The 25425-nt window shown below is 40.6% G+C and overlaps 1 protein-coding gene across 3 annotated transcripts; it reads left to right on the forward strand.

Annotated features, from left to right (window-relative positions):
* Positions 1-490: 490 nt before the first annotated feature.
* Positions 491-25046, forward strand: xrcc1 (X-ray repair complementing defective repair in Chinese hamster cells 1). Of its 3 annotated transcripts, XM_061819168.1 has the most exons (18): positions 491-558; positions 830-908; positions 1008-1100; positions 1817-1924; positions 1996-2154; positions 3301-3375; positions 3459-3573; positions 3674-3777; positions 4997-5150; positions 5255-5489; positions 7846-7962; positions 19494-19575; positions 19669-19765; positions 21081-21126; positions 21975-22117; positions 22226-22316; positions 22944-23019; positions 24473-25046. In XM_061819168.1, the coding sequence occupies exons 2-18, from the start codon at positions 858-860 to the stop codon at positions 24578-24580; spliced, it is 1854 nt and encodes a 617-aa protein (XP_061675152.1). In that variant the 5' UTR covers positions 491-558; positions 830-857; the 3' UTR covers positions 24581-25046. The 3 variants fall into 3 exon arrangements, with proteins under 3 accessions (XP_061675152.1, XP_061675151.1, XP_061675153.1); XM_061819167.1 differs by having other exon boundaries at positions 510-908; XM_061819169.1 differs by having other exon boundaries at positions 511-908; positions 3462-3573.
* Positions 25047-25425: the final 379 nt, after the last annotated feature.

Genomic DNA, 25425 nt, shown 5'->3' on the forward strand with positions numbered 1-25425 from the left:
GCTGCAAAGAAAATGGATGGATGGATATTTTCATTATATTAATTAAAAAAATAAATTGAATTTAAAAATCCATTGGAAATAATGTTCAACACATGTAATTATTACCATACAAGAAAAACTAAATCATTCAAAAATTAGGATAAATTGCAGTAGGATAACAGGTGAAGAAAATGGATGGGTGCATTATACACTTCTCTTTTTTAAATTTACTTTCATCTTTGACATTTGGCTCCTCTTTTGCCTCTTGGTTGCTGTTGTAATAAACTTTATCTTATTGATTGCATACCTACAAAAGAAGAAAGTGTAATTACCGAAAAAAATGACTATGAATACAACCATGGTGAATTTATAGTTAGTCTTAATTAATTCGATATCAAATGGTAAATTATGCAGAGTTGCATCCCATCTTTGAATATTGACTTGCAATACGCCATTTGACCAGTCAATAGCTCTGTTGAACATTGCCATGGTCATTGAATGAAACACGAAGAAGAGTACGCGCCTTCTGATTGGCTGGAACTTTCCGGAACTAACGTCACAATAACACGCATGTTTTCGGTGGGAAAATGTTTTTCACCATTATGTAATATTTATAATATTGCTGCATAACCTCCTGTTAACAGTCAGCAATTATATGTTCAGCGAATTGTGGTTTAATTATAGACTTCACTGCCATGAATAATCTTGGCTAAGCGGGATACAAAATTTACTCCCCATTGTTTGCTAGCAGAAGGCAATTGTGACGTGTTTCTTGCACTCAAAGTACTATACTGTTATTGTCACGCGGATGTGTGGTTAGCGTTTAACCTTCCAAAAACATTTGTTGAAGCAAGCGGGCTCTTTGAAAAGCGCCAACAATGCCCGAAATCAAACTCCACCACGTTGTGTCGTGTAGCACAGAGGACAGTGTAAGTGAGATGTCTTTTGTCTCCTGGAAACTTCATGTAATTTGTGTAAAATTGTTGTTTTTAAGATGGATATTTGTTGTTTTTTGTGGCAAACAACAGACTCACAAGGCGGACAACTTGCTGAGCTCGGACACGTACAGAAAGTGGAAAGCCGCCCGAGCCGGAGAGAAGCAGACGTCAGTCATTCTTCAGGTGGGATTTTTATTGTATTATTTTTGTCACGCATTATGTAACTTACTTCTCATGATGTGGATGCTAAATGGCGTACTAAACGTGTTAAAATGTTGGGCCTAGAGTCCCAGGGTTGTCACACTAATTTTTGTCTTCCGCCAGAGAGTTGTTAGAACAGTGAAACCATATAAATGTTGAATCACTTGAGTTTGACACCTCGGGTCTACTCTAGACACTATAAAACTTTTAACGTAACCATACAGAAAATGCTTAATGTCCCACATTTCTTACCGACCATCACCGAAATTTCTCATCTTTGCTCATCAATATCTGAAAACAATTCAACGAGTTGATGAATGTTGAGTTTTTTCGTCTCCATAGACATGCTCTACAAAAGAAGCTCAACTTCTCTTAATGAGGAACACACTTAACATTTACAGAGCTGTTGTTCTGATGTTTTCATAAGTTGAGGGAGTGTTAGTAGATAAGTAGATAATTTGGCTTAGGAGCAAGTGTAATCGTGCATCACCAATTCTGCCTAGCAACTATTTGTCTTGACACAGAATCCAGCTACGTGGGACATTGCCGTGTTTGGGTGCACTCTGGCACTGCGACATGGCATCCTTCCATTCAATAATTCGATGACATCAGTGCAAGAGTTAATTCATTTCTATACAGCATAGCAAGAGGAGCGAGTGTCAGGTGTTTAATTACAGTTTCCTTTCTGACATGCCTAGTTTGAGAAGGAGGAGCAGGTGCACAGCATCGACATTGGAAATGAAGGGTCGGCATTTGTCGAGGTTTTGGTGGGGAATTCCTCTGCAGCCAGAGACCAGGACTATGAGGTACTCATCCAAGCCGCATTAGTTTACGTCATTTGACAACTTTTGATGCCACTCTCACGTTTGCAATTCAGGTGATACTGGTCACTTCGTCCTTCATGACACCCACAGAGAGCCGTAACGGCACTAACATGAGCAGGGTACGCTTCTTTGGACCCGGACAACTGCAGAAGAGCACAGCACAGGAGAAGTGGGACCGAGTGAAAATTGTCTGCAGCCAGCCTTACAGTAAAGTAAGACTCTCACCTTACAGAAGTTGATCTTATCGTATGCTTGTAATGGACACTGGTACAAGTCAGACATGGCAAAAATACTGACACTGTACACATGTAGAAGTAGAGCACAGTGGAGATGTTTTTCACTTGTTTTAGGCATTTCCAAGTCTCGTATCACCCTTTTTAGGAAAATTCACAGAATCATCACAAAGTGTCATTCAGTTGTGAAAGTGATAAGTTTTCATCATTTTTTAGACAACAAAGAACAGACGATAGCTTAGAGCAAACCCACGAGAGCCTTGTAAATGAAAAAAATTATTTGAAAGAATTGACATGATCGCAACCAAATATAAACTTGATTCTTTAGTAAAAACAACTTTTTACCCTATAAAATGAATTACAGTGATGCCTCGGTTCTCGACCACAATCCGTTGCAGAAAACGGTTTGAGAAGTGATTTGTTTGAAAACTGAATCGATGTTACCCATTACAATGAATGGAAAAAGAAGTAATAAGTTCAAGACTAAAAAAAATGGGCTTTTTAAAGCTTTTTTTTTTTTAGCTTTTCCTCATAATAAACTGCATAATAGAAATGCATGTATAGTTTAAATACTTTATATGATAACATAATTTAAGAAATATATTTATTTTTGACTTAAAATGTATGCTTTAGTAGTAGAGTACGCTAGGCTGGGAGTGCATTAACGTATCTGTAGCGACTCGGCGCCCAGCCTTGTAAACTTTTTTTTTTTTACTAACAAAAGTGCAGAATAACTTTAAACAAGCAACTTGCCTTCTTTGGGGGCATGATTGCGGTGTTAATACGGTAGAAAAAGAACAGTCACTACCGGGACACGTCTGTGTACAGAGGCTGCGTTATACAGAATGACAAAAGTGCACTGGTTGCCCAGCATGCGTTATGTTATTTGGGGGCATTCGAATAGACAATAACAAAACGCGTTGTGGGTGGGTCAGCTGCTTACGCCACGAGCAATATGTTATTTCTGGGTTGTGTCGGGGGCGTTCGAGTACCGATTTTTGTCCGAAAACAGAAGCAAAAAAAATCTCGAAATTTTCGTTTGAAAACCGATTTGTTCAAAAACGGGGACGTTCGAGAACCGAGGCTTTACTGTATAATGAAAACAGTTGTGTGTGTCTGTTTTAGAACATAGCATACGGCTTGGCCTTTGTCAAGTTCCATTCACCTCCGGACAAAAACGACCCTCCAGTGACGTCTCCGGTATTATATAATTTTTTTTTCTTTTTTTTTTTACCTGTTTTGTCTTGGTTTGTAACATTTTTCTTCTCCGTCCCCTCAACAAGCAGAAATTGACCAAACTGGGTCAGTTCCGGGTGAAAGACGACACCGCTGCCTCAGGCTCTAGCATCCAACCCGGCAGTCTCTTCTTCAGCACCAAGTCCAATACTTCTCCCAAAGGCAAATAAATACATTTACCAGCTAGCCGACTACAACCCATTCAGCTTCTAATTTGTATGAAGATGCTTTGTGCTTATCTGGTGCTCTTTTCAACTTGTAGTCTCACCACAGAGTAACAAGTTGAGCTACGCTGCCGCAACCCTGCAAGCTGCCGGGCCTGCCGGCCCGCCTACCGCTCCTCCGTCATCGTCCACCTCACCACAGGTATAAATATAATCCTCCATCTTACGACATGCACCAATTGTAACGATCTGCCCAAGAATGTTGAACATGGGTGGAATCTCAAATTTTTCTCAGGAGATGGCAACATATCATTATTAGATTAGTAGTTGACTGGCAACCGCCTGAGTCTTGGGGAACTCAATAATCAGGCATTTTTAATTAAACAAATGTGTTTGACTTTTTCTTTCCTTTTGCACATTTCATGGAAAAAAATTAAGGGGACATATCAGGGAAAATGGCCTTTTTTTAATACAAATATTTTTCCCTCTACATGTTGCCTTACATCATAAGCACCAAAAGGCATTTTTTTTATTTTTATTTTTTAATGTATATATATTTTTAATGGACTTGCATGTGGAAAAGGAGAGCCACAGTTGCTGATGCATTTGTCAGTTATCTCTTAAAGACCGTGAGAACACTGGAACGCATAAATACTGGGCACACTAGCGCAGAAGCGCTAACTGGGAAGCTTCCTGGTTCGATCCCTTGAGGCCCGAGTTAGTGTATCAAACCAATAGTTGCTGTTGATACTGTGTCACTATTTTGCTTTCAAGTCGTCAGCCTGTGAATGTTAAAAAAAAAAAAAGAAAAATGGCTCTTTGTGTACTCTGCCGGTAGAGTGTCACGGTACAACTCCAGCCTCCTTATGATTTATTGCGCTCGTTTTCCTGTTTATTCAGGCAAGGTGTGAGAAAGGCAGCTGAGGCAAAATCTGATGGTGCAAATTTTGTGGGTATTTTTGTTAATACTGTTTTTTTTGGTGTTTTTTTTAATATACACCCTGACCTGCTCAGGGCGGTGTATGGGCCATTTCTTTCAACTTACTAAAGGATACATATTGTTTTTGCAATTTAAAACATTTCCCATTTCTTGCAGTATTCAAACAATCACAACTGGACTGTTCTACTTCTATTCTAGTTTTATTTATGCTTATGTTAACCGTTTTATACCATCGGTGTCAAATTCAAGGCCTGAGGGTCATATGCAGGAAATGTCTTGGCTCTCGTCTGAGCAGGGTTAATCAGTTCATGCAACAAGGGTCAGAACAGACTAGCCTGAGTTGGTTCTTGGTACTTGGTTCATCTTTTCATGCATCCACCCACACATTTGTGTCCTGTCTTTGTCTTTCTGTCCTTTTACTGACCTCTCTATTCTCCAAACTATCCCTCAATGATAGTTATGTATCCATGTATCTATCTAGGCACCTGCAAAGAGAAAGTTCGAGTTTGACAAAGAGCGTGAGTCAGTCCCCGGTCCCCCACACCCGAAGAGAAGCAGCACGGGAAACTCGCCGGAGTTCAAACCTGCAACTCCCAAAGTCAAGTCCAGCACGCCCAGCCCCAATGCCTCCAAAGGTAACGCCTTCTAAAACCAATTCATGCCCAATAGTTGGACCACCATGTCATATTGTTGTTGTTTTTTTTTTTTTTTTTTTTTGCTTCTTCATTCATCTCTGAAGCCTCGTCAGTGAAGATGTTTGCCGAAAAGAGGCATGAGAGTTTGCCGAAAACCAAAGAGCAGCCATCCAAAGGAGTAAAGAGTTTGGAGAAAGTGCCCTTCAAGCGCGTCATGGAGGGAGTGGTGTTCGTCCTCAGCGGTTTTCAGAATCCCTTCAGGGGGGAGCTGAGGGAGAAGGCTCTGGAGATGGGAGCCAAGTACCGGCCAGACTGGACGCCTGACTCGACGCACCTCATGTGAGTCAACTTTGGGGTCTTATGATGCATCTTTGCAAGTGCTGCATTATTCTGTTTCAAAGCATGATTTCAGTTCATTTCATTTGTTTTGAACATTTTTTTGGTTTATTTTAAAGTGTATCATTTGATATGTTTTGTGGTCATTTGTTGTAATTGTCCAAGTTAAGTCTTTTTAAATGGAAAAAAAAATCTTTACGTCTTAAAAAACAGTGTTTTCAGTTACAAAAAACGTTCTGTTCAATCCCATTTATACTAAGAGGTCATGTAAAACTTTTATTTATGAAGAGAGTGTTCCCTCGCTACAACCCGGTTCACTTTACGCGGCCTCGCTATTACACTGATTTTTTGGGTGTCTGTGTGTAATTTTTATACAGTGTAGCAGTATAAATGCACATTTTGTTCCGTATCCTGATTCGCTAAGTGAGACCCCGCATCGCATTCTGCGTCCCGATCGGCTAAGGGAGAGCAGACCATTGCCAACCGTCCAAAGTACCGGGAGAAGGAGCGTTTCGGTGCACTTGCACAACGCGTTGCGCCTTTCTGCAAAAAGTGTCGTGCCACAGCGGCAGCTCCGGTACTTAGGGGGGGGCGATCGCGGCAACACGCCCCTCCTGTTCATTGGGCATGGTTGTCAAGCGTATAGGTGTTAGTTCATCCTCTTCATCTTTCTCAACACTTGTGCTTGCTTCTTCAACACTAAGGACTCACACTGCTTGCATCAAACAATTATGTAAATTAGGGACGCTGAATGTATTCTGTACTGCACAGGCGATAGATTGACCTTCAGCAAACTGCACTAAGCTTGGGTGGGCTCGTCCGGTGTGACGGTCTGAGCGCTCCTCCGTACTGAGAAGTCTCTTTGCGATTAATGCGCATGCATTACTAACAGGGGAACTCTGGGTATGTATCAAACGCTTACTGATAAATCTCCTAGTGTCAGAGTTCCCCTTCTTCTACATAGAGGGAGCTAACATATGTTATATCCTAACCCTAACCTATCCTTAAAACAAAAGTTGATTAAAAAGATATATATGTATGCTTGTTGTGTTCGTCTTTCTGAGACGTCCATAGCGAACATGAACGCTCAGCGACAAGTTGTCGCATGGCACATGTTGAAACGTGGATGGGGATGTTTCAGACTGGCCGGAAGTTTACAAAATATACGCGCATGCATATTAATTTATGCGGATGCGGATTACTCACAGAGAGACTTTTCAGCACCGGGAGCGCTCAGACCATCACACAGACAGGACTCGCGGTGTCATTGCTTCAGTTCTCAAACATAATCGAAGGTGGCATGTCTGTTTTTAAGAAATTCTCGTCCAGAAAAAAAAAAACAACGCCAACAACGAGCTATATTTTCACTTGCAAAAAAGACACCTGCACCAAGGTGCTTCAGCGGGTTAAGAAGTTGCAGCAGAGGTGAACCAGCTGCCCAGAGGAACTGGAAAATACACCTGAGTTGCTGTTAATAAATTCTTGTGTCCAACTTCATAGATTGATCATTAAAATTCCATTTATTTCTATAAACTATGATATTTTACTTTTTATAGGAAAATGCTTATACGCTGGGTAAAGTGGAAGAGAATGGATAGAGGGACTTTATATTTATTTCTCAAATAAATGGTTTAGCCTAAAACAGGTTTTGAGTGTGTTTAAATGAGAGAAATGTGAAAAAATGTTAATGTCTCTCTGAGAAAAGTTTATAAAGAGTGTGGTTAGGGGTTAAACAACCTTAAAACCTTTTTTAAAAAATGAAAAAAGAAATCTGTAAATGAAAAAACATGTCCGGAAAATGGAAAAAATATAATAATGAATGAAAAAAATTTCAAGAATCACTTTCTACAGGGATTTCAATTAACGCTGATATTTCGGGGAACGTAACCCCCGCGTTAAACGAGAGAACACTACAAAATTCCTCAGCTAAACCTTCACTTCTGGCAAACTGGTCTTTTTCTATCCCTTGTTTTGAATGGCACGGTAAGGAGATTTTAATTCATACTTATTTTTTATTTTTATTGCTCTTGAATATTGCATTTGTCCTATACAAAGTAAACACACAACAATACTACCAGAAAGTGCTCATGGTCCGACTTTGTGCGATTGCTCACTACCGCATACTACAGCCTCAATAATGCTGTCTTTCATGTTCATGATAAGTCCAACATTGATTCTGCTCTTAAAGCCTCAACCTCATTTTAAATTAGATGTGAAGTAGATGTGGCAACCTCGTTAGCACTCTCACCATCACTCACTTTGACGACACCGGAGCAGAACATTCGCCTTGCCTGCACTCCTTATGCAATCTAATCCTGTTTGTGTATTTGTGTGTGCATCTCCTCTCATTAATGTCCAGCTGTGCCTTTGCAAACACTCCCAAGTACAGCCAGGTGAAGTCAGCGGGGGGCATGATCGTGCGGAAGGAATGGGTGCTTGACTGCCATAAAAGGAAACAGAAACTCTCCTACAAAAGGTAATTATATGCAGAGATGCATCATGTGTCTAAAAAAAACTCAGTTGCTGCTGAGTGACACCCCGTTTTCCCCATCTTTTTTGGGGGGGATTAATTTTCATACCATGTACACTGGTGCCAAATGTAACAGAACGTCCATATGTTCCGGATAGTCGAAAAATAATATCCAAAGTCCACATTGAACAGCTGCTGGGTGCACGCTATTTTATTCCACCCCGCCGTGGTAGCAAAAGGGCTAGACTTTTTACCATGCTTCTTGCAAATGTCACTATGGGAGGACGAGGTGTGGAAAGGCAATGATGATGTCAAAGCCGTGCTAATTGCTACGCTGTTGTGTCAAGCAGTCCCATAACCTCATAATAGTGTAAATGATTTGGTGATGCAGTACACTTGCTACATAGGTCTGGCTGAAATGGCGTTTTCGGAACCAACTTTGAACAACAAATAGATTAAATAATACATGTTTAGAGACGGGAAAAAAATAATAGTGCCACTTTAGAGGATGGGCATGCGAAGAGTATATTGGGATTAAGAAAGATTTGTAATGTATTACATTAGTCCCACAATGGGTAAATTTGCATCATATCAGCAGCAGTTGTGCAAATAGGAAATATAAATTTAATATAAATAGCATGCAAGAAAAGATGTAGAAGTACAGCAGACCAAGTAACTAAAACTTTTGTCTGTACATCCATCCATCCATTTTCTTTTGCCGCTTATCCTCACAAAGGTCGCGGGTAGTGCTGGAGCCTATCCCAGCTGTCAATGGGCAGGAGGCGGGGTACACACTGAACAGGTTGCCAGCCAATTGCAGGACACATGGAGAGAGACAACAGTCGCACTCACAATCACAGCTGGGGGCAATTTAGAGTGTCCAATTAATGTTGCATGTTTTTGGGATGTGGGAGGAAACCGAAGTGCCCAGAGAAAACCCTACGCAGGCACGGGGAGAAACATGCAAACTCCACAAAGACGCAGCCGGGATCGAACCCGGGTCCTCAGAACTGTGAGGCCAACGATTTACCAGCTGATCCACCGTGCCGCCCTGTTTATACATAAAACTATTGAATTCAATATATTAGGGGGTTGTTTTTGGTTTCAAAATGAAATGCTGGATTTTAATTTGACTTAACGTCGATTTGGTCAATGAGATTGGTATCTGCCAATCATGACGATCAGTTGATTGGCATTATTGTCATAGTTTGCCGATCAGCTCCACAAAAGTAATGTACTCCACGTCGCCATCATGCCCAGTATTTTTGAATACAAAAGCATTTTTTTTTTTACTGGCATCCTCGCATGTCTTTTGACTTAGAACTATAAAGGATTGACAGCCAATAAATTTAATTAAAAAAAAAACATCAGGTGCATATGGAAGTGGGTTAACCCTAACCCTGTTCTGATCAGACTACAAGACAAATTTGCTCTTTCACAATTGCATTATGTCAGACAACTGCATTAATTTCTTGTATTCCGATACCACTGCATTTCATTTTTTTTTTTTTTACCATCATCGGGCTTTATCTTGTCATTTTAAATGTGGCTCATTACCCTGGCGGTGACAACACGAGTGGATCGCACCGACTATTATTGAAAGAACACAGGGGTGAAAAAAACGTGTTGATGTATGTGTGTGGGTTCGCCATTATAAACTTGATGCAATCGAAATATTCAATGACAAATATTGAAGCCATAATTTGTGACTGTCCCATGGTAATGTTCTTTACCACATTTTTTTAAATGAGGAAATTCAGACAAATGGTTCTGCAAGTGTATTTGTATAGGTTGGTAGCTCTGCATTTCTTTCATTTCTTATTGTTCATAATAACCGTTGCAGTAGTCCAGCCTGGTGTCAGTTAGAGAGGGGGAAGGGCATATTTTTGAGCTGGAGAAAGGAAACTTTAAGATTTATGATCGTGTCAAAAGAAGGATAGGAGTCAAACTTGACACCCAGATTTGTGACAGAGGATGAGGTTGAAACGTTGTGGCAGGAGATTTTAATGCTTGTGATCGGGTAAGAGTTAAAATGGACGGAATTGGCTGTCATCCGGGTCTTAATCTCCTTCAGTCCGGAATAGAGAGCCCATTTTATAATTGAGGGGGCGGAATGCCCACTTTCAAGTACAGATGTCTCATCAGCTTAATAGTGACGTTAGAAAAACTGATTTCTCTGATGATCTGACTGTGGTCAGTGCGACGGGTGAGGAAACAAGGCCATAGAGGAGTGCAACAGAGGCTACGCAGGCTGGGGGTGGCACTTCCTTGTGTTATCCTCGTAAATGTTAAATCACTAACAAGTAAAATTGACCAGCTGCAGACTGACATGTAATACATATATGAATATAAGAACGCCTGTGAGCGAATCCATTTTTGTTCCTGTGGCCAAGCTTTCATCTCCTGAAGGGTCTTGTCGCTAGCGCCCGATGGTGGTCACTTAGTTAGTTATTATGAGAGAGGGGCTTACAAAGTGTCATTGACTCACTCCAATTTTCACATCTGGCAGGAAATTGGGTAGAGGGGGCCGTAGCAGCGCTGATAGACAGTTGGGAATCTGGAGTGCACAAAAACACATGCATTGCAGCTTTTTATTGACTTCTCCTCAGCATTCAATCGAATACAACCCCATATTCTTGTCAGTAGGCTTTCTCAAATACCTGAAATAGATGTCATATGTTGGTTGTTCAGCTAGCTGCCCACGAGGCCTCAGAGTGTTTATATAAATGGCACTGTGTGTGTTTACTAAAGAATCAGCCCAAGGCTGCATCTTTTCACCCTTATTCATTATATTTTATAGTACCTGTAATATTTTTGAGTCATTATGTACCATACAGATGATTCAGTGATCCTGAATTTCTTAACCTTTTTTGAATCAGTTGACCAAATGGTGTGAGGAGTCAATGGTACGATGTAATGTCATTAATACCAAAAATGTCCGTTTTGGTTCCCGTTGGAACCTACCGTGACACCAACTATTAGAAAAGGTTCCCTAATAGAAACAGTCAAAGGAAAGAACCTCGGGATATTGTCTATAACAAGCTGACTTTCGCGACCAACACAAGACTTTTCATAGACAGTGTTGGGTTTATCACCTAATTTGCTGGAATAATTGCAAATAACGGACAAGAAGTCGTCTTTCTTCTGATCAGGAGGACATGAGAGAAAGGCCAGTTACAGTCTCCAAACACGTTCTGAACCAGCCTCTTGCGTACTCTTTCTTTATTTCCGAAAACACAAAAACTCAAAAGGAGGAGTGAGCAAGTGAACAAAGGCACATTCTTTGATAATAATGTGTGTGCGTTGATGAAGTTGTCCTTGGCCGCTTCTCGGAAGATTAAGAGTTGCCTGTGTGTGGGTGCTCGTTCTCTGAACAAGGTTCTTCGAAGCAAGGATGATACTTTGTCTGGCTGCATTCCTGTGTGCAAGGAATCTTCTAAACAAGGATGATACTTTGGGTTTGTTGCAAGTCCGTAATAAATACGTTAACAATAATTCTAACAGACAACTCCCTCCGCCATGTTGTATTCGTCATACTGTCTGTGCTTGCTTGGTGGTTGGACAATCCCAGCCTGGTCAATAAAATGGGCTTGGTCGTTTTGTCAAGGAGTGCTAAAATAACACTGGGTTTGATCATATTGAGCTCAGCCACATTTACTAGGTTAGGTCTTTTCGTCGGGCACCTACCATCCTCTTTTCACATGTTGGATACTGCTATCAGGAAGCAGATGGGCTTTTTCTTAAGAGAGGAAACAGAGGTACCTGACATCCTCTGTACCTTCAGGTTTTAGGCATTTAAATCAGCTGTGTGATTGCACTCTGTACATCATGATGACACTTAGGTGTTAATTGTATTTTTTGGAATTCTATTGTTTCTTTTTTTAACCTTGTATTCAATGCGTTTACATTGCCCCTTAAAGACAATAAAGATATTCAATTGCTGTTGTGCGATCACGGTAACAACCACCTTGTACAGTAGAAATAAAAGGAAGGACAAGGGAAGTTGCAGTAATGCATTGTTGTATGGCCCACGATAGATGATTTTGATTGATCATAAAAATTTTATTGTTTGAGGTTTAAAAAAGAAAAAGTTGTCGTTGTAGTACTGCGTAAGTGGTCCTGCCATTGTTGTCTTTTTTTTAAGGCAGGGCAAGATAGTGACACTGTCTTAAATCCACATCTGTCCCTCTAAATTCCACCCAAGCCACGTGTTCTGCAGCATAGCACGTGTCAGATGTGAAGCATTCAACATCTGTGAATCCCAGATGTCAGCTGTGATTACCCCAAAAAAGCCCAGCAGCAGTAGGTCTTTTAATTCACATAATCAAGGCCACCCGCCATGGCGGTCTGAGATCATGCGGTAGCTGAATAATGGAGAATTTTCCACTCTGGCTCAAAATTAGCCTCGAAGATCCAAAGATGTGCTAATCCTGTACCGACTAAAGAATCGACACAGCCAATCCATCCTTATTCATGGAAACTGAGATCATTATTGTGGCCTGGTGGCAAATTATCGAACTTTGCCGCATAGCTCCTCCTGCACCCTACGGAGAATACTCTCAACTTTCCTAATTGTCACCCAGCAGTCTACAGTAGAGTACTTGGTTCAAAGTCGGTGGCAATTAAATGAATTCTCAAGGGAGTAGTTCAATCAGGTTTGAGTCGTAGAATGCGCAAAATCTGCAAAAAACTGCAACCCAGATAGTAGACTGTGTATTTGTTAAATTATTTCAGCTTAATGTTGCATTCTAACGAACGGACTGGAGAGAAAAAGACATTGGCATATTTAATAAGGAGCTTTTCCTCTCATCAGCCTCATGGCGTGAACAGCCTTTAAAGAATTCTGCCTCAAAGAACTCTGCTGACACAGAGGAAGAAAATAATCATAGAGGCCATAATGACACAGGCATGTGCCCTAGTACCTCACTGTGGCACAAGCATAGTACTACTTATCACCAGTAAACATTGTACAAACGGAATAAAAAAGTACAGTATATTGCACATCAACTGAGGACCTGTGTACAATGTTTCTTAACAGCATGTCACACCATCCATTTTTTTTTTTTTTGTCGATTTTCACAAACATTTTTTCTCATTGTGGGTTGGACTTTTAAAAATATATTTACATATGCCATTTTCAATGCTTTATAGACAAATGGGCATAGGTGAGCATACCCATGAAATTTCAATCAAACATTCTAATTTTCCATCATGAAGCGACACACATTGGCAGATTCGTTCCATTTATACAGTTTTAAAATGGTACAACAAAACATGCATTGTGTGCGTGTTTGTGTGTACATGCTGGGCAACAATGAGAGAGTGAAGCAGTGGTTGTATGTGTGAATAAAAAAAAAAACTTAATTACAGTAAATAGCATCAAAGTCCTATTCCTGGCTTTCATGAATCATTCACAAAATGGTGCATTCCACGAAAAACAAAATTGCTGATTATCTGTGCATTTAACAACGTAAGTTCATGGTTGATTTTTATTTTTATGACTTTATGTTAGGCTGACAGACAAGGTTAGACTGGATTCCCTTTGTACCATGATGTTCGCAGATGATATTGATAGAACATGAGGACAGTGGGTGTTACAGAGGAAGATGCACGAGATAGGCTTAGATGGACAAAGATGACACGCTGTGGCGACCCCTAATTGGGACAAGTCGAAAGAAAAAAAAGAAGTTCATCATTGATTTTTATGCATCTTGCTGCTAGGAACGTACGTGGCATATTTCATGTAAATCAACACATTAGTTCCATGTTGTAATTCATTGCCTTTCACCTGTCAAATAGATTTGACATAATTAATTGAATCAAATATTGATTTCATGCATCTACATACACAAACAGATTGGTGCCATTTTTTTTCTACCTTCTAAAATATATATATATTTTTTTTAAAGTGTGGTGCATGAGATAGTAGCGTCCCTGCAATAATTTTCACAAGTAAAGTTGTATCCATAGAGGAGCCTTTAGTCGTTTCGAAAATGACTTCTTATAAAGAGCGTTTGAACTTCGTCTCGTGATATTTAAAACTCCCGTGTTAGTCAACCATTTCTTGTTCAAGGCAACTTAATAACACGGTGGCACTGGAGAGATTGGGGGGGCGGGGGCGATATCACCTTTAATGTAAAAGTAAAAAGACACTTTTGGCAGTCAACTAAGCTGAGATGACAACTCTTTTTTTTTTTTTTTTTTTCCCCTAAAGTCTCACCCAGAGACAGGGTGGAATTATCTACCCCTCATCTCCACCCAACCACCACCCCAGCCCACCCCCTCGCTATTGTGAACCGCGAGTGCTTTGATGATGTTTCCTTTATTTACCGGCCGCATTTGATATGCTTAATTAACGCCAGCACTTACTTTGATGGTGACAAGGGCTCGCACAACCACCTGAGTGTCCATACTGACATCACAATACAAGTGACTGCTACTTGAGAATCCACACACTTATGCTGTTGCACGCACACCGTTATGTGAGATGTCTAAAGATATTCCAGTCACTCCATGCATCTAACTACCTTTCTTTTTTTCCATTTTTGAGTATGCAGGAGACAGTTTAAGTTAAGCACTCCATGCTTTTTTTTAATGTAACAACCTGTTATTCAGATCATCATTTTAGCATGTTCTGTATATGGACTGTGTGAGCATATAATTAACAAATTTTCCAGCATTACACTTAAAAATGAATGGCTGGTGAAAAATGTGAACATGTACATGCACTCGTGGCAAAAACCCACTTGTAAATTCTTCTAACGTCTCAGACTAAACTGCTCCTCTACGACATACAAAGCGTGTCTCTGGCGAGATGTATCATTTTAACTAAGTTCCTTGATGTCAATGTACTACTTTCCTTTTAGACAGAATTTCGACCAAATATCTTGTGGCATTTAGGCTTATTCAGAAAGAGCACAAAAAATGCCACTGGGTGAGGAATGACTATGCGGCAGATTACTTCATGGAAACTAAAATAATGTCAAACTACTTTCCCTTCCCTTGATTATATGTGCAAAGGGAGGAGCATTTCTAGCTGTGTTCGTGAGAGGGGAGTCTGCTGATATAAAGACTCAACACAGCAGCTTTTGTTGTGTAGTTTTTAACTGCGGTACAAGTGCAAAAACAATACACCATAATTTCTTGTGTATAATGTGCATTTTTCCCCAGAAAAAAACATAAAAAATCAATAGTGCACATTACAGTATACTTGGGTATAGGACAAAATGGAAAACTTTTTCCCATTTTATAAGATATGCCACCATCTAGCGATTATGGAAAAAGCTGTACACTTTCATTCCAATATGCCACTGCCACCTTCAGGTTATGAAAAAGGTGTAGGCTACACTTTCATTTCAAGATGACAGGAGTATGTACATCGGAATGCGTATATGTACAATTGTGCGTATAAATGTACATACCCCAGCAGAATTTGTATTTCTTTTTAATATGTATGGCTGAATAACGATCCTGTTTTCTTTAATGATAACTAAATCATTGATCATTAAAATAAAATTGAATGTGTTTTCTCTGGTCCTTCATTTTTTCTTTAAAGAGTTGTACCCATCTTACAACTTCTGCCTGGATAATCAAAGACATGAGCATTACTGTGTTTTGTCATTTACTAAATGAAAGTAGGGCAGTGAATTTCAAAATAAGACTAAGTAGTTAAAGAGAAAATATGTTCAAATAAAGTGATGAACTGCAGTGTAACTCTTTGAAAACAATAAACAAAATGCAGAAACTACTTTGTTTTGATCATATGGGTAGAAGCAAAATCATGCATTTTAAAAATGCATTATAAATGGGTAGAAGTGTGTTTCGGAATTTTGAGGTCAACTTTGTGGGTCCATATTATACATTATAAACGAGAAATGATGGTAATTGATATGTTAAAGAACTAGATTACTGTGTGTGCTTCAAAGTGGAGCATCTTTTCATAAAAACAATACACAGCTGACTTTGAGACTTTATTTAATTTGGATTTTTTTTTTTTTTACCATAGTCCTCGAATAATACTGCATTCACAGTTCCCTTTGCCTTGTATCACCCACTTGTGTTTGATGACAGGAGTCATTGAATACGTCCTGACGCCACAAACATGAATGATGAGGGGCTTCTTTTCCAGGAGGCAAAGACATTTGCTGTATTTTACTGAGCAGCTTGGAGAAAGATAAAGGATTAGTGTGTTTGCCTGGTTGGGGATTGTCTTTACATAAAAACTAAAGGCACTTTTACAAGTCTTAAAAGTACTGAAAGCAAGTAACCGCAATGATGTAAAATTGTACAACTAAAATATAGTGAAACCTCTTGAACTTTGGTGAAAATAAGCACGAGGGAGGATTACCATGTGTTCTTTGGACGGAGTCTCTTTATATCAAGATGAAACACAGATAGCTTTACTGCATGTATTCCATACTTTTTTTCCCCCCGCTTTGTACTAAAGAACCAGATTGAGATGTCGTCTTATAAAATGTATCTTAAAAGGGAAACTAATGGCAGGTGTGGCCTTTCTTTATACTCCAGTTTTCTAGCTCCTGACTTTTCTCGGAATTGGCTCCTCGACAAAGACATTCATTGAAACGACAATTGCGTTCTGACCCTGGTATTTTCAAATCTGTTTCCAAGATGATTCATTTCAAGTAGAAATGTCATAGCTATAATCTGTGTGTGTGTGTTTGCATGTGCGCGTTGACACCTCCCATTCATTTAAGAAGTTGTCATCACTCTTAAGGTCTTTGCACGCTAGTGGGCTCCTCCCACTTTCAACCTTTGCTGAAAAGCTGATCAAGTAATGGATGTCACACAGGTCAAAGTAGTGGGACACATTCCTTAATAGGAAAGTCCAACTTTTTTCCATCTATTTTTGCCTACCCCTTTCACGCCCGCAAATCGCTTTTCTTCTACAGCTGTCATTGTCCAATTTTGTAGGAACAATGTGTGAAAGGCACCGTAATTAAGATTTCTGTGTTGTTGTTCGGTATAAATGACAGTGACACAAAATGGCAGGAATTTATTGTCAACACAGCAATTGTCTTCCTTCCGAGGTGTTACCAGAGCTGTACCAGGCAGGACTATGTCTCTGTGTAAGGAATTACTGGAATGTCAGGACACCAGAGGCTTGCTTTTTCCCATCTGTTGTGTTGAAAGCAATGGGTTGTTTCACTGACGTCACATTTTTTGATGAATTACCCACAAAGCATTGCACGCTGCCATTTAACCTCTCTACCTAACGCATACCAGTGTGGAAGTCTGCAGAATACTCTCGGTTACTGTTCGTGTTTTTGTGTTTCACGGGCATCTCGGGACTCAATTACACAAGAAAGGACTTGCCAACCATCAGAGAGCCTTCATCTGACTTTTTTTTCGACAACTCTGGCCGATTTGCTGAAGCTTTTTCCAGAGTTACTAGTCGACGCGCTCTTCATAGCCTCGTGATCTGGTACACAAGTCCGGCTGTGTAAGCGGGGACATCGTCTAACGCTTCAGACGAAAGATTTTGGACGTTCTGCGGCTCTGTGCTTCACGAAGACTTGGCTTTATGGACGATTGCCCGACGCTGTTATCCTGCTGCCCGGTCTCGACCTCTATCATGCTGATGTGTCGCCGAGCTAACAAGCTTAATCAATACTCTTTTCAGAAGGCCAACATTACAGTTAAGATCGTTTTTGTTAGTCACTTTAAAGATTTGAGAATTTTGTGAAATACTGGATTTGTTTATTCTTTTCTATCTGCCATTGTCATCAAATTTTAAACAAATAAAACATTTCGCTTTGCTTGTGGTGAACTAATATACAGGTTTTATCCATTCATCCATTATCTACTGCTTTTCCGGGTCGGGTCGCAGGGGAAGTAGCTTCAGCAGGGATACCCAGACTTCCCTTTCCCGAGCCACTTCTTCCATCTCTTCCGGAGGGATCCCGAGGCGTTCCCAAGCCAGCCAAGAGACATAAACTTTCCAGTGTGTCCTGGGTCGTCCTCGGGATCTCTTTCCGTTGGGACATGCCCAGAACACCTCACCAGGGAGGCGTCCAGGAGTCATCCGAATCAGATGCAAAAAAAAAAATAACCACCTTTCGTTTTCCATGTTAGAATGCAGGTAAGTCCTCCTCCTTCATGATTTCTGTCAATTAGAGTAAAAGATCAAAGTCACAATACTGCGCCTTTGGTACGCATTCCCAAGTCCCATGATGTGTGTATGCCAGGTAGCCTAATAGTCAGTCTGGGCTTGATTGCGTATGTATGAGTAACAGAGCTCAGGAATTGAAAATGGCCCCCATTGGAGGCAGCCCAACGGGTGACGTCACGTGAAATCTACCCATTGTTGCTGTGAAACTGAAGACTTAACACTCACTTCAGGGGTGGGATGGGTACTGTGTTTAAGAGGTTCTTGGAAAGGCGGATCACCTTACACTGAGTTCTTTAAACCTTGCTGCATTAAAAGCAATTGCCACTGTCCAAATATTTTTACCTGGAACAACAGATTCTGGCACTGATTATCTGATTGTGGTCTCAAGGTTTGAACTCAACAGAGTTGTGCCAATATCTTTCCGGTGGTGGGTTTTGTTTCAAGGGCAAAAGCAGATGAATATCACATTGTGTCTTACGCCTCCGATGTCCTAACTTTATAGGAACTCTGGGATAAATCGGGAAGCAGTGTTGTTGTCGGAAAGCTGCTTTATCAATATCACAACTTTGCTAAGGTGGAAGTCTGAGGCAAATACATTGCAGATCTTCTGTTTTTGCTTCGATGTACGGTTTTTTGTGAAGAAGGCCACGCACAGAGTTTGGACTAGATTTTCTTAGGTGTGTTTACTTTTTAAACGCTAATGTCAGTGTCCTTACTGCTTTGTACCATTGACTTTGTGTCCAAATGCACATCAACCAAAAGAGAGTGGTTTTTGCTTATTTCTCTTCATCTGTGTCTCCATCTAAGGGGACCCATGTCTGAATGACTGTCTGAAAGCCACATTCTTATCTTTATTCAACATAATCCATTGTTCACCATTTCACTAATGATGTCTGGTCTCTAAAGCAGAGTTGTGTCCCTGGTATCCTTCTTGGAGCTATGCTTTATATTTATTTTCTGCGTGTGTGTTTGTAAAACTGAAGGCTATGAAATGTTATGGCATAAAGAATTTAACCTTCTTTTTCAACAATTGTTCCCCTTTTTCCCTGACTAAAATCAAAGTGCATCTGTCGAAAAATAGGTAAATTATTCTGTCATCATTGAATTACTCATCTCCGTTTGTATGGTTTTTTTTTTTTTCTTACAACACACGAGGTCATGCATTTCATTGAAGTAGCTCTTTGAAAAGGACTTTTGAAGCCCTACATTAGAGGAAAAAAAAAAACATTTTGGACGATGCCATCACAGATTTGCACCAGCCATAAGGGAAAAATAATGATGACCACGGAATCAAACATTCACGAGGAACAAAGCACAAATTAAAATGTACCTGGTTGCAAGTGAGATGTGTATTGTGCAGGCTTTTAATCTTCTTGGCACTTTTGTTGTGAATGTGTTTGCCTGGCAGTTATTTGATGGATGGTGCAGAGTCGAGCTCAGAGAGCGACATGGAGGCAGACGACCAGAGTGAGGAGGAAGTCAGGGTAAAGGTACGATTGAAAGAGGGCCCGTGAAAGAAGCTCAAACCAACTGTGTGATGTTGTTTGATGGACTCATAAGCAGGCCTCTTTCTGGTTTTACAGACTGTCCAGAAACAGCCCAGACATGTTTCTCCCAAAAAGGAGATAAGGAACGTGGAGGACGAGTACGCCGGCTCCACTGATGTGGACGACGAGCCAGGTTGGTGACAGATGAACGTGGATGTTGGATAATGTTTAAAACATTACTACCATAATTTCCGGCTTATAAGCCGCGACTTTTTTCACTCACATTCAACCCTGCGGTTTATGTGGTAATGCAGCTAATTTGTGGATTTTTTTCTAACGGCTACAAGGGGGGACTCAAGCGGAAAAGGTAAGGGTGAGACCGGTGGAATATATGTGCCAAGGAAGTGACTTTTACCGGTCCGGCCCCGCCCCGTTCGCACTGCGTTAGCACGGCGGCGCAAATTTTAAACTTTCTGTGTACCGTCTTTTTTTGTAAATATCTTGTGTTTCAAAGTTTCAGTGATTTTTACAGGTATTTTTTTAACTAGCCCTACTAGCGTTGGTGAGGCGTTAACGTTAGCGTGGCTGCGCTAGTGTTAAACTCTCTGTGTACCGTCTTTCTTTGGAAATATGTTTCAATGTGAGTATCAGTGTGGGCACTTGCGGCTTTTACACAGCTGCGGCGTATGTATGTACCAAATGGTATTTCCTTTACAAATGTACTGGGTAAGGCTTCTAACCAGGTGCGCTCTGTAGGCCGGGAATTACGGTAATATTTTGTAAGTCTCCAGCAGGGTCTGGAACATCAAATGTCACTGGCATACTCTGCCCAGATGCAATGACAAAAACTCTACATATTCTTCGACATAAATCCATTATGTTTGCAGGCCTGTCTTTTTTTTGCCTGTTTGCTTATGATAAAAATGTCAACCAACTCTCATGCTACTAAGTAGAACTGACTTCAGCAAAATGCTGAAACATACAGCGAGTGGTTGACACATTAGTACGATGGTGGTGTTGTCATCGTTCCGAAACACTCGAAAGACCACAAAAGAACAGTGAGACTGTTTGAAGACGGCGGCCGTGGGGCGATGGCCGTGACGAGACTTGGGCATGATTCTCATTTCTATGTTAATGTTGGGCCATAAGTGAAGTGGCCGAAGAGGTGCAATAAAAACGCCTACTTGAGGCTCAGCGCTTTAATTGCCGCTCCATGGTCAACATTATCGGTCGCCATTGCATCTTCACTCTGTTTTCATTCTTTTTTCTCCACTTGAACCCCAACTTGACATAATGCCTTTAATTCTCCAACATGTGAGGTTTGGTTGCATCAAAGAGCTGCACTTTTCGTGTGCTGTAAAAATACTGGTAATAAATGAAAAAAAATCATAATATAAGTAAAATTGAACTGTTTGGACTTTGTACTGACACTGCGCTTCTTGCCTCTGTTCATATGGGTGTGCGTACGTGTGTGAGTATGAATTAACAATAAATGCCTGCGTTTGCAGGCGGTGACGAGGACTCTGCCGCTGACACAGAGGATGAGCTTCAAAGGTAAACAAAAAACATGTTTAGATGGTGAGTTAAACTCCTCCTGCCACATCAAAATCCATTTCTCGCGTTTTATGCACAACATTGATCAAAGTGAGCCTGTGAACTGATAAGTTTGTTTCGTTGCTAGCTTCATAACCAACCCGATGAGATGATCTTACGTGATGTCACTCCGGGGAAACAACTTTTGGGTTTATTCCCGTGACGACTGTAGCATTATTGAGAATGTTGTGTGTAAAAAGAAACGCTGTAGGTGAGTTGCAGTGGGTGGACTTTACCGGCTTACTTCACAAGGTAGGTGCAGGCGAGCTAGCTTTCTTACCAGTTGTCCAGATGAGTTGACCGCTCACATTATTTGAAATGAATAAGTAGCAGGGCAGCGTCAATATACTGTAGGTACGTGTTGGCCAGAAACAGAACAGAAACAGCTACTGTCTGCAGTGGGCAAGTATGTGACTGTGTTGTCCCCCCATAACCCTACAACCTTTCTTGAAACCCTACTTTGAAATGCCGAAAATGGGTTGAAATTGCAACATGTCGGGCTTTCTTAACCTTGTTTGAAACCTCAACTTTGGCTTGAAACTTTAGATTGAGAAAACCTTAAACCTGCCCTGAAACCCAAATTTAAATCCCTAATCCACATTTGAAACCCCAACCCTTGAAACGCAACTTTGAAACCTTAAAGCTAAAAAAAAAAAAAAAACGTAAGCTGTGACATGAGTATGTTTGTTAGAGCATGCTGTATACGAGTACTTTGACATTTCATGTTTTGCAACGACTAGCATTCCTTGAGACTGACGTGCGGTCACTCTTTAATAAAAAGAAGACTAAACACTGACTTCTTTTGTTAGGGTGGAGAACGAGAACAGTCAGAAGAAGAAGAAAGCGGTAAAGCAGCCGCAGCCTGAGCAGGAGGAGGATCCCTACGGCGGCTCCACAGACGAGAACACAGACGCGGAGCAAGAACAGGATCATCCCATCCCAGATCTGCCGGGTCAGTCTTGCCATCTTTTTGCGCACATCAGCTGCAGCTCTGATTGGCTCTGGCTCGGCTTTGTCCTAGCCGCATCCCCCTCTCATGTCATGTCCTCATTTCTGACAGACTACCTGAACGGGAAGCACTTTTTCCTCTACGGAAAGTTCCCCAACAACGAGAGGAGACTCCTGACGCGCTACATTGCCGCCTTTAACGGGTAACAAGCAATTCCAAGACAGGATTATGATTTGAAGTTATGGTTCCAAACTAGAAGTCAAGTCGTGGTTACGTTTCCAGCAGTCTTAACATTTCAAGTTAGGTTTTTAGAACAGATTTGAAGTCTGAGTTAAAGTTTAAAGTTAGGTTATGGTTTTAAAGTTTATCTTGTCAATTTAAGGCTTTAAACCAGGCTTTCAAATTATGGTTTACTTTTCTGTAACTTGTAGGATTTCAATTCTGGTTTTAGCTTTTAAAGCAGGGTTTTGAGACGAATTTAGAGTTTTGAAACTCTAAATGAATGAGTGTTGCATGCTTGTGTTTCAAACAAGGGTCACAGTTTCAAATTAGATAAGGGTTTTAAGACAGGTTGGGGTTTCATGCTTGGATCAGATTTGTTGGTATTAAAGCTCTTATCCAATATGCTAACTCTGCTTGATCCATAATAGAAACCCATTACTCCTTCATTTGACCTCTTCAGACTTCACTGACATTCATGAGCTGCACATATAGTACACTGTACACTTAGCTAAACTAGCACTCAGTTTTGTAAAGGTCAGCAGTCGCAGGTTAGATCCTAGGTGTCGTCCCGACATTTTCAACCTTGTGTTTACGTCATCCCTCGCAGCGTACTGGAGGACTACATGTCGGACACGGTGCACTTTGTGGTGACCGGCGAAGGATGGCACGACTCCTTTGAGGACGTGAGTTGAGTCATCATTTGGAATTTACACGGACAAGTATTGGGACAAAAAAATGATGCATATAGCCTATTTGTAAACTGTTGATAATGAAATAAAGAACCAGCAGAGTAGTGACAGCTTTTCCATTCCACAAGAGTACCTAGCAGTGTTGTATTGCACAAAAGCATAAAAAAAGGATCAATGCATGCAGTCTACATAGAGCCTGTTGAGAAGAAAGTAAACAATACAAACAACCATTGGTGTGGTGACAGTAGTAGTCAGCAGCTTTGTATGCAGCCAAAAAACATATACGGTAGTCTCTAAATATTAGTAGTTCACAATAAAATCAAATCCAGCAATAAAAACAATCTGAAGTAGAGTGACCGCTTTACTTGAATGGCTGGGTTGCACGTGACGTCACGCTTGTTCATCCGGGTACTTGACCGCCATTGTTGCAGACAAGCAGTCAGCTGTCCATCGTCGTCATGCCAGATTTTTGTTGCGTCTACGGATGTGGAAATCACGGAAACAGAAACATTGGGAAGCGATTTTAACGTGTTCCAAGGATTGGATTGCATGAAGGAGAAGATACAATGGAGTTATTGAAAAAAAAACAGAAACTGAAGTGGCTTGCAAATATACGACATGCAGATCTAAATGAAGCTCGAGTACACAAGGCAAATGGTTATTTGAAAGTCTGTTCTGATCATTATGTAACCGGTAAGCATGTGTATTTCTAGTGTCCGGATATTCTACTTCAGGGAAGTCTTTCAGATCCTTTGAAAGTACATCGTTGCCGAGAGTACACGGATCGATATCTTCACAGAGTTTGATCTTCTGTACATATCCAGCTTTGGTGACTTCGTCGAGTGAATTAAAGTCGTCAGAAAACATCCGCCGCTCGCCGCTTACACATGGGTCTGTGGACGTTGCCATGGTGATGACATCTGCAACGCCGAGCTTGTCTGTAGAAATGGCGGCGGTTACCGCGTGATTGCCACCCAAGGATAGTCAGTGCATTGTTTGTTGCAAAAAAACTCAAATACGTTTGAAATATGTGGAGTTGAGGATTAAACATCAAAACTAAACTGTACACTACATGCATCAAGAATAGTCAGCAGTGGCGTATGTCACAGAAATATACATGTGAAAACACATCGTTGAACTTGTCGTCAATCCATTTGAGAATCAAAGACCAGCAATACTATCAGCAATGTGTTGACAGCTGTACATACAACAGCTGTCAGCAGCATTGCATGTAGCCCAAAACATACAAGTGTACCTTTCCAAAGTCGAGAATGAAATAAGCAATATGAACGATCAGCAATGCAGTGACAGATGTACACTACATGCGGCAGGAATGGTCAGGGCTGTGCTATTAACGAGGTTAAGTCCCAATTGTTTTGTCCACACTGCATTTTGGGCATTGGAGATTTCTTTGAATTGATTAATTTCCCCTTGGGCAAATTTTAAGGCACTGATGGACAACGGCAACCTGAACTTCGTCAAGCCCGCCTGGATCTTCGCCATCAACCAGCGTCAGAAGCTGCTGCCTTACCAGCCTTACACCGTGGTGCCATGAAAAGTCCCTTTTTTTTTTTTTTTAATTTGTTTTCATGAACTAGAGTTACTTTTTTTTTTATTGGTTCAAGTCGTTTGGCTATGTTTTACCTGTAAAAATCTCATCAGCATCAACTTGTTTTTTGTTTGTTTTTTGGGGAGGACTTTACTTGACCTGCGTCTGGCAACCTTGTCTGGAAAATGAATCACGGCTGCCGCGCTGCGACTGTCGGCGGCGGAGCTGATAAGATGTTTTTATGAGGCCACTGAAAGTCAGGTGAAAGGTTATGGTTATTCCATACTTTTGTCTACTTCCAACACCCCCACCACCACCACTTTCTATGAGAGGGCTACTTGAGATTCGATGAAACTGACTTTGTGATACTTTTTGTGTAATATTGCGTGCTAGAGACGACACAGACTCAACGCGACTGAGGTGACATTGGCTGTCTTTCTAATTTGTTTAAATAAACAGATTTTGAATTTAAGCTCCCATTGTTGTGACTTAAACCCACCCTGTTTGTTAGGAAACTGTTTAGTCGAGACCACGGAAAACTTACAAAATGCATGTTTTGTACCTTTTATCTAGTCTGGGGGTTAGTTTCTGCCCTTTTTTTTTGTCCATTTTTGTATGAATTTGCTCCGTGTTTGAAAAATCTGATTGCTTTTGTCAATTTCTGTTGATATTTGAAAGGAATGTTTTTTTTTTTTGTTCTTTCCATTTGTCTAGAAAGTTTATAAATTTTGTGAGAATTATGTTCAGTTTTGCTCATTTGTTTTTCATTATATTGGTGGAATATATCAGTTTTTATAGGATTTTTGTTTTCCATTGTTTATTATTGTTGGAGTTTTTGGGACAATTTTATC

The sequence above is a fragment of the Syngnathoides biaculeatus genome, chromosome 5 (assembly GCF_019802595.1).
Source record: "Syngnathoides biaculeatus isolate LvHL_M chromosome 5, ASM1980259v1, whole genome shotgun sequence".
Taxonomy (NCBI): Eukaryota; Metazoa; Chordata; class Actinopteri; order Syngnathiformes; family Syngnathidae; genus Syngnathoides; species Syngnathoides biaculeatus.

Bases quoted from the DNA above. Each gene is read 5' to 3' on its own strand.
- xrcc1 (XM_061819168.1), top strand. From the start codon at position 858: ATGCCCGAAATCAAACTCCACCACGTTGTGTCGTGTAGCACAGAGGAC. The intron at 5,151-5,254 runs GTAACGCCTTCT...TCATCTCTGAAG, and splicing joins CAGCCCCAATGCCTCCAAAG to CCTCGTCAGTGAAGATGTTT. The intron at 19,576-19,668 runs GTACGATTGAAA...CTGGTTTTACAG, and splicing joins AGGAGGAAGTCAGGGTAAAG to ACTGTCCAGAAACAGCCCAG.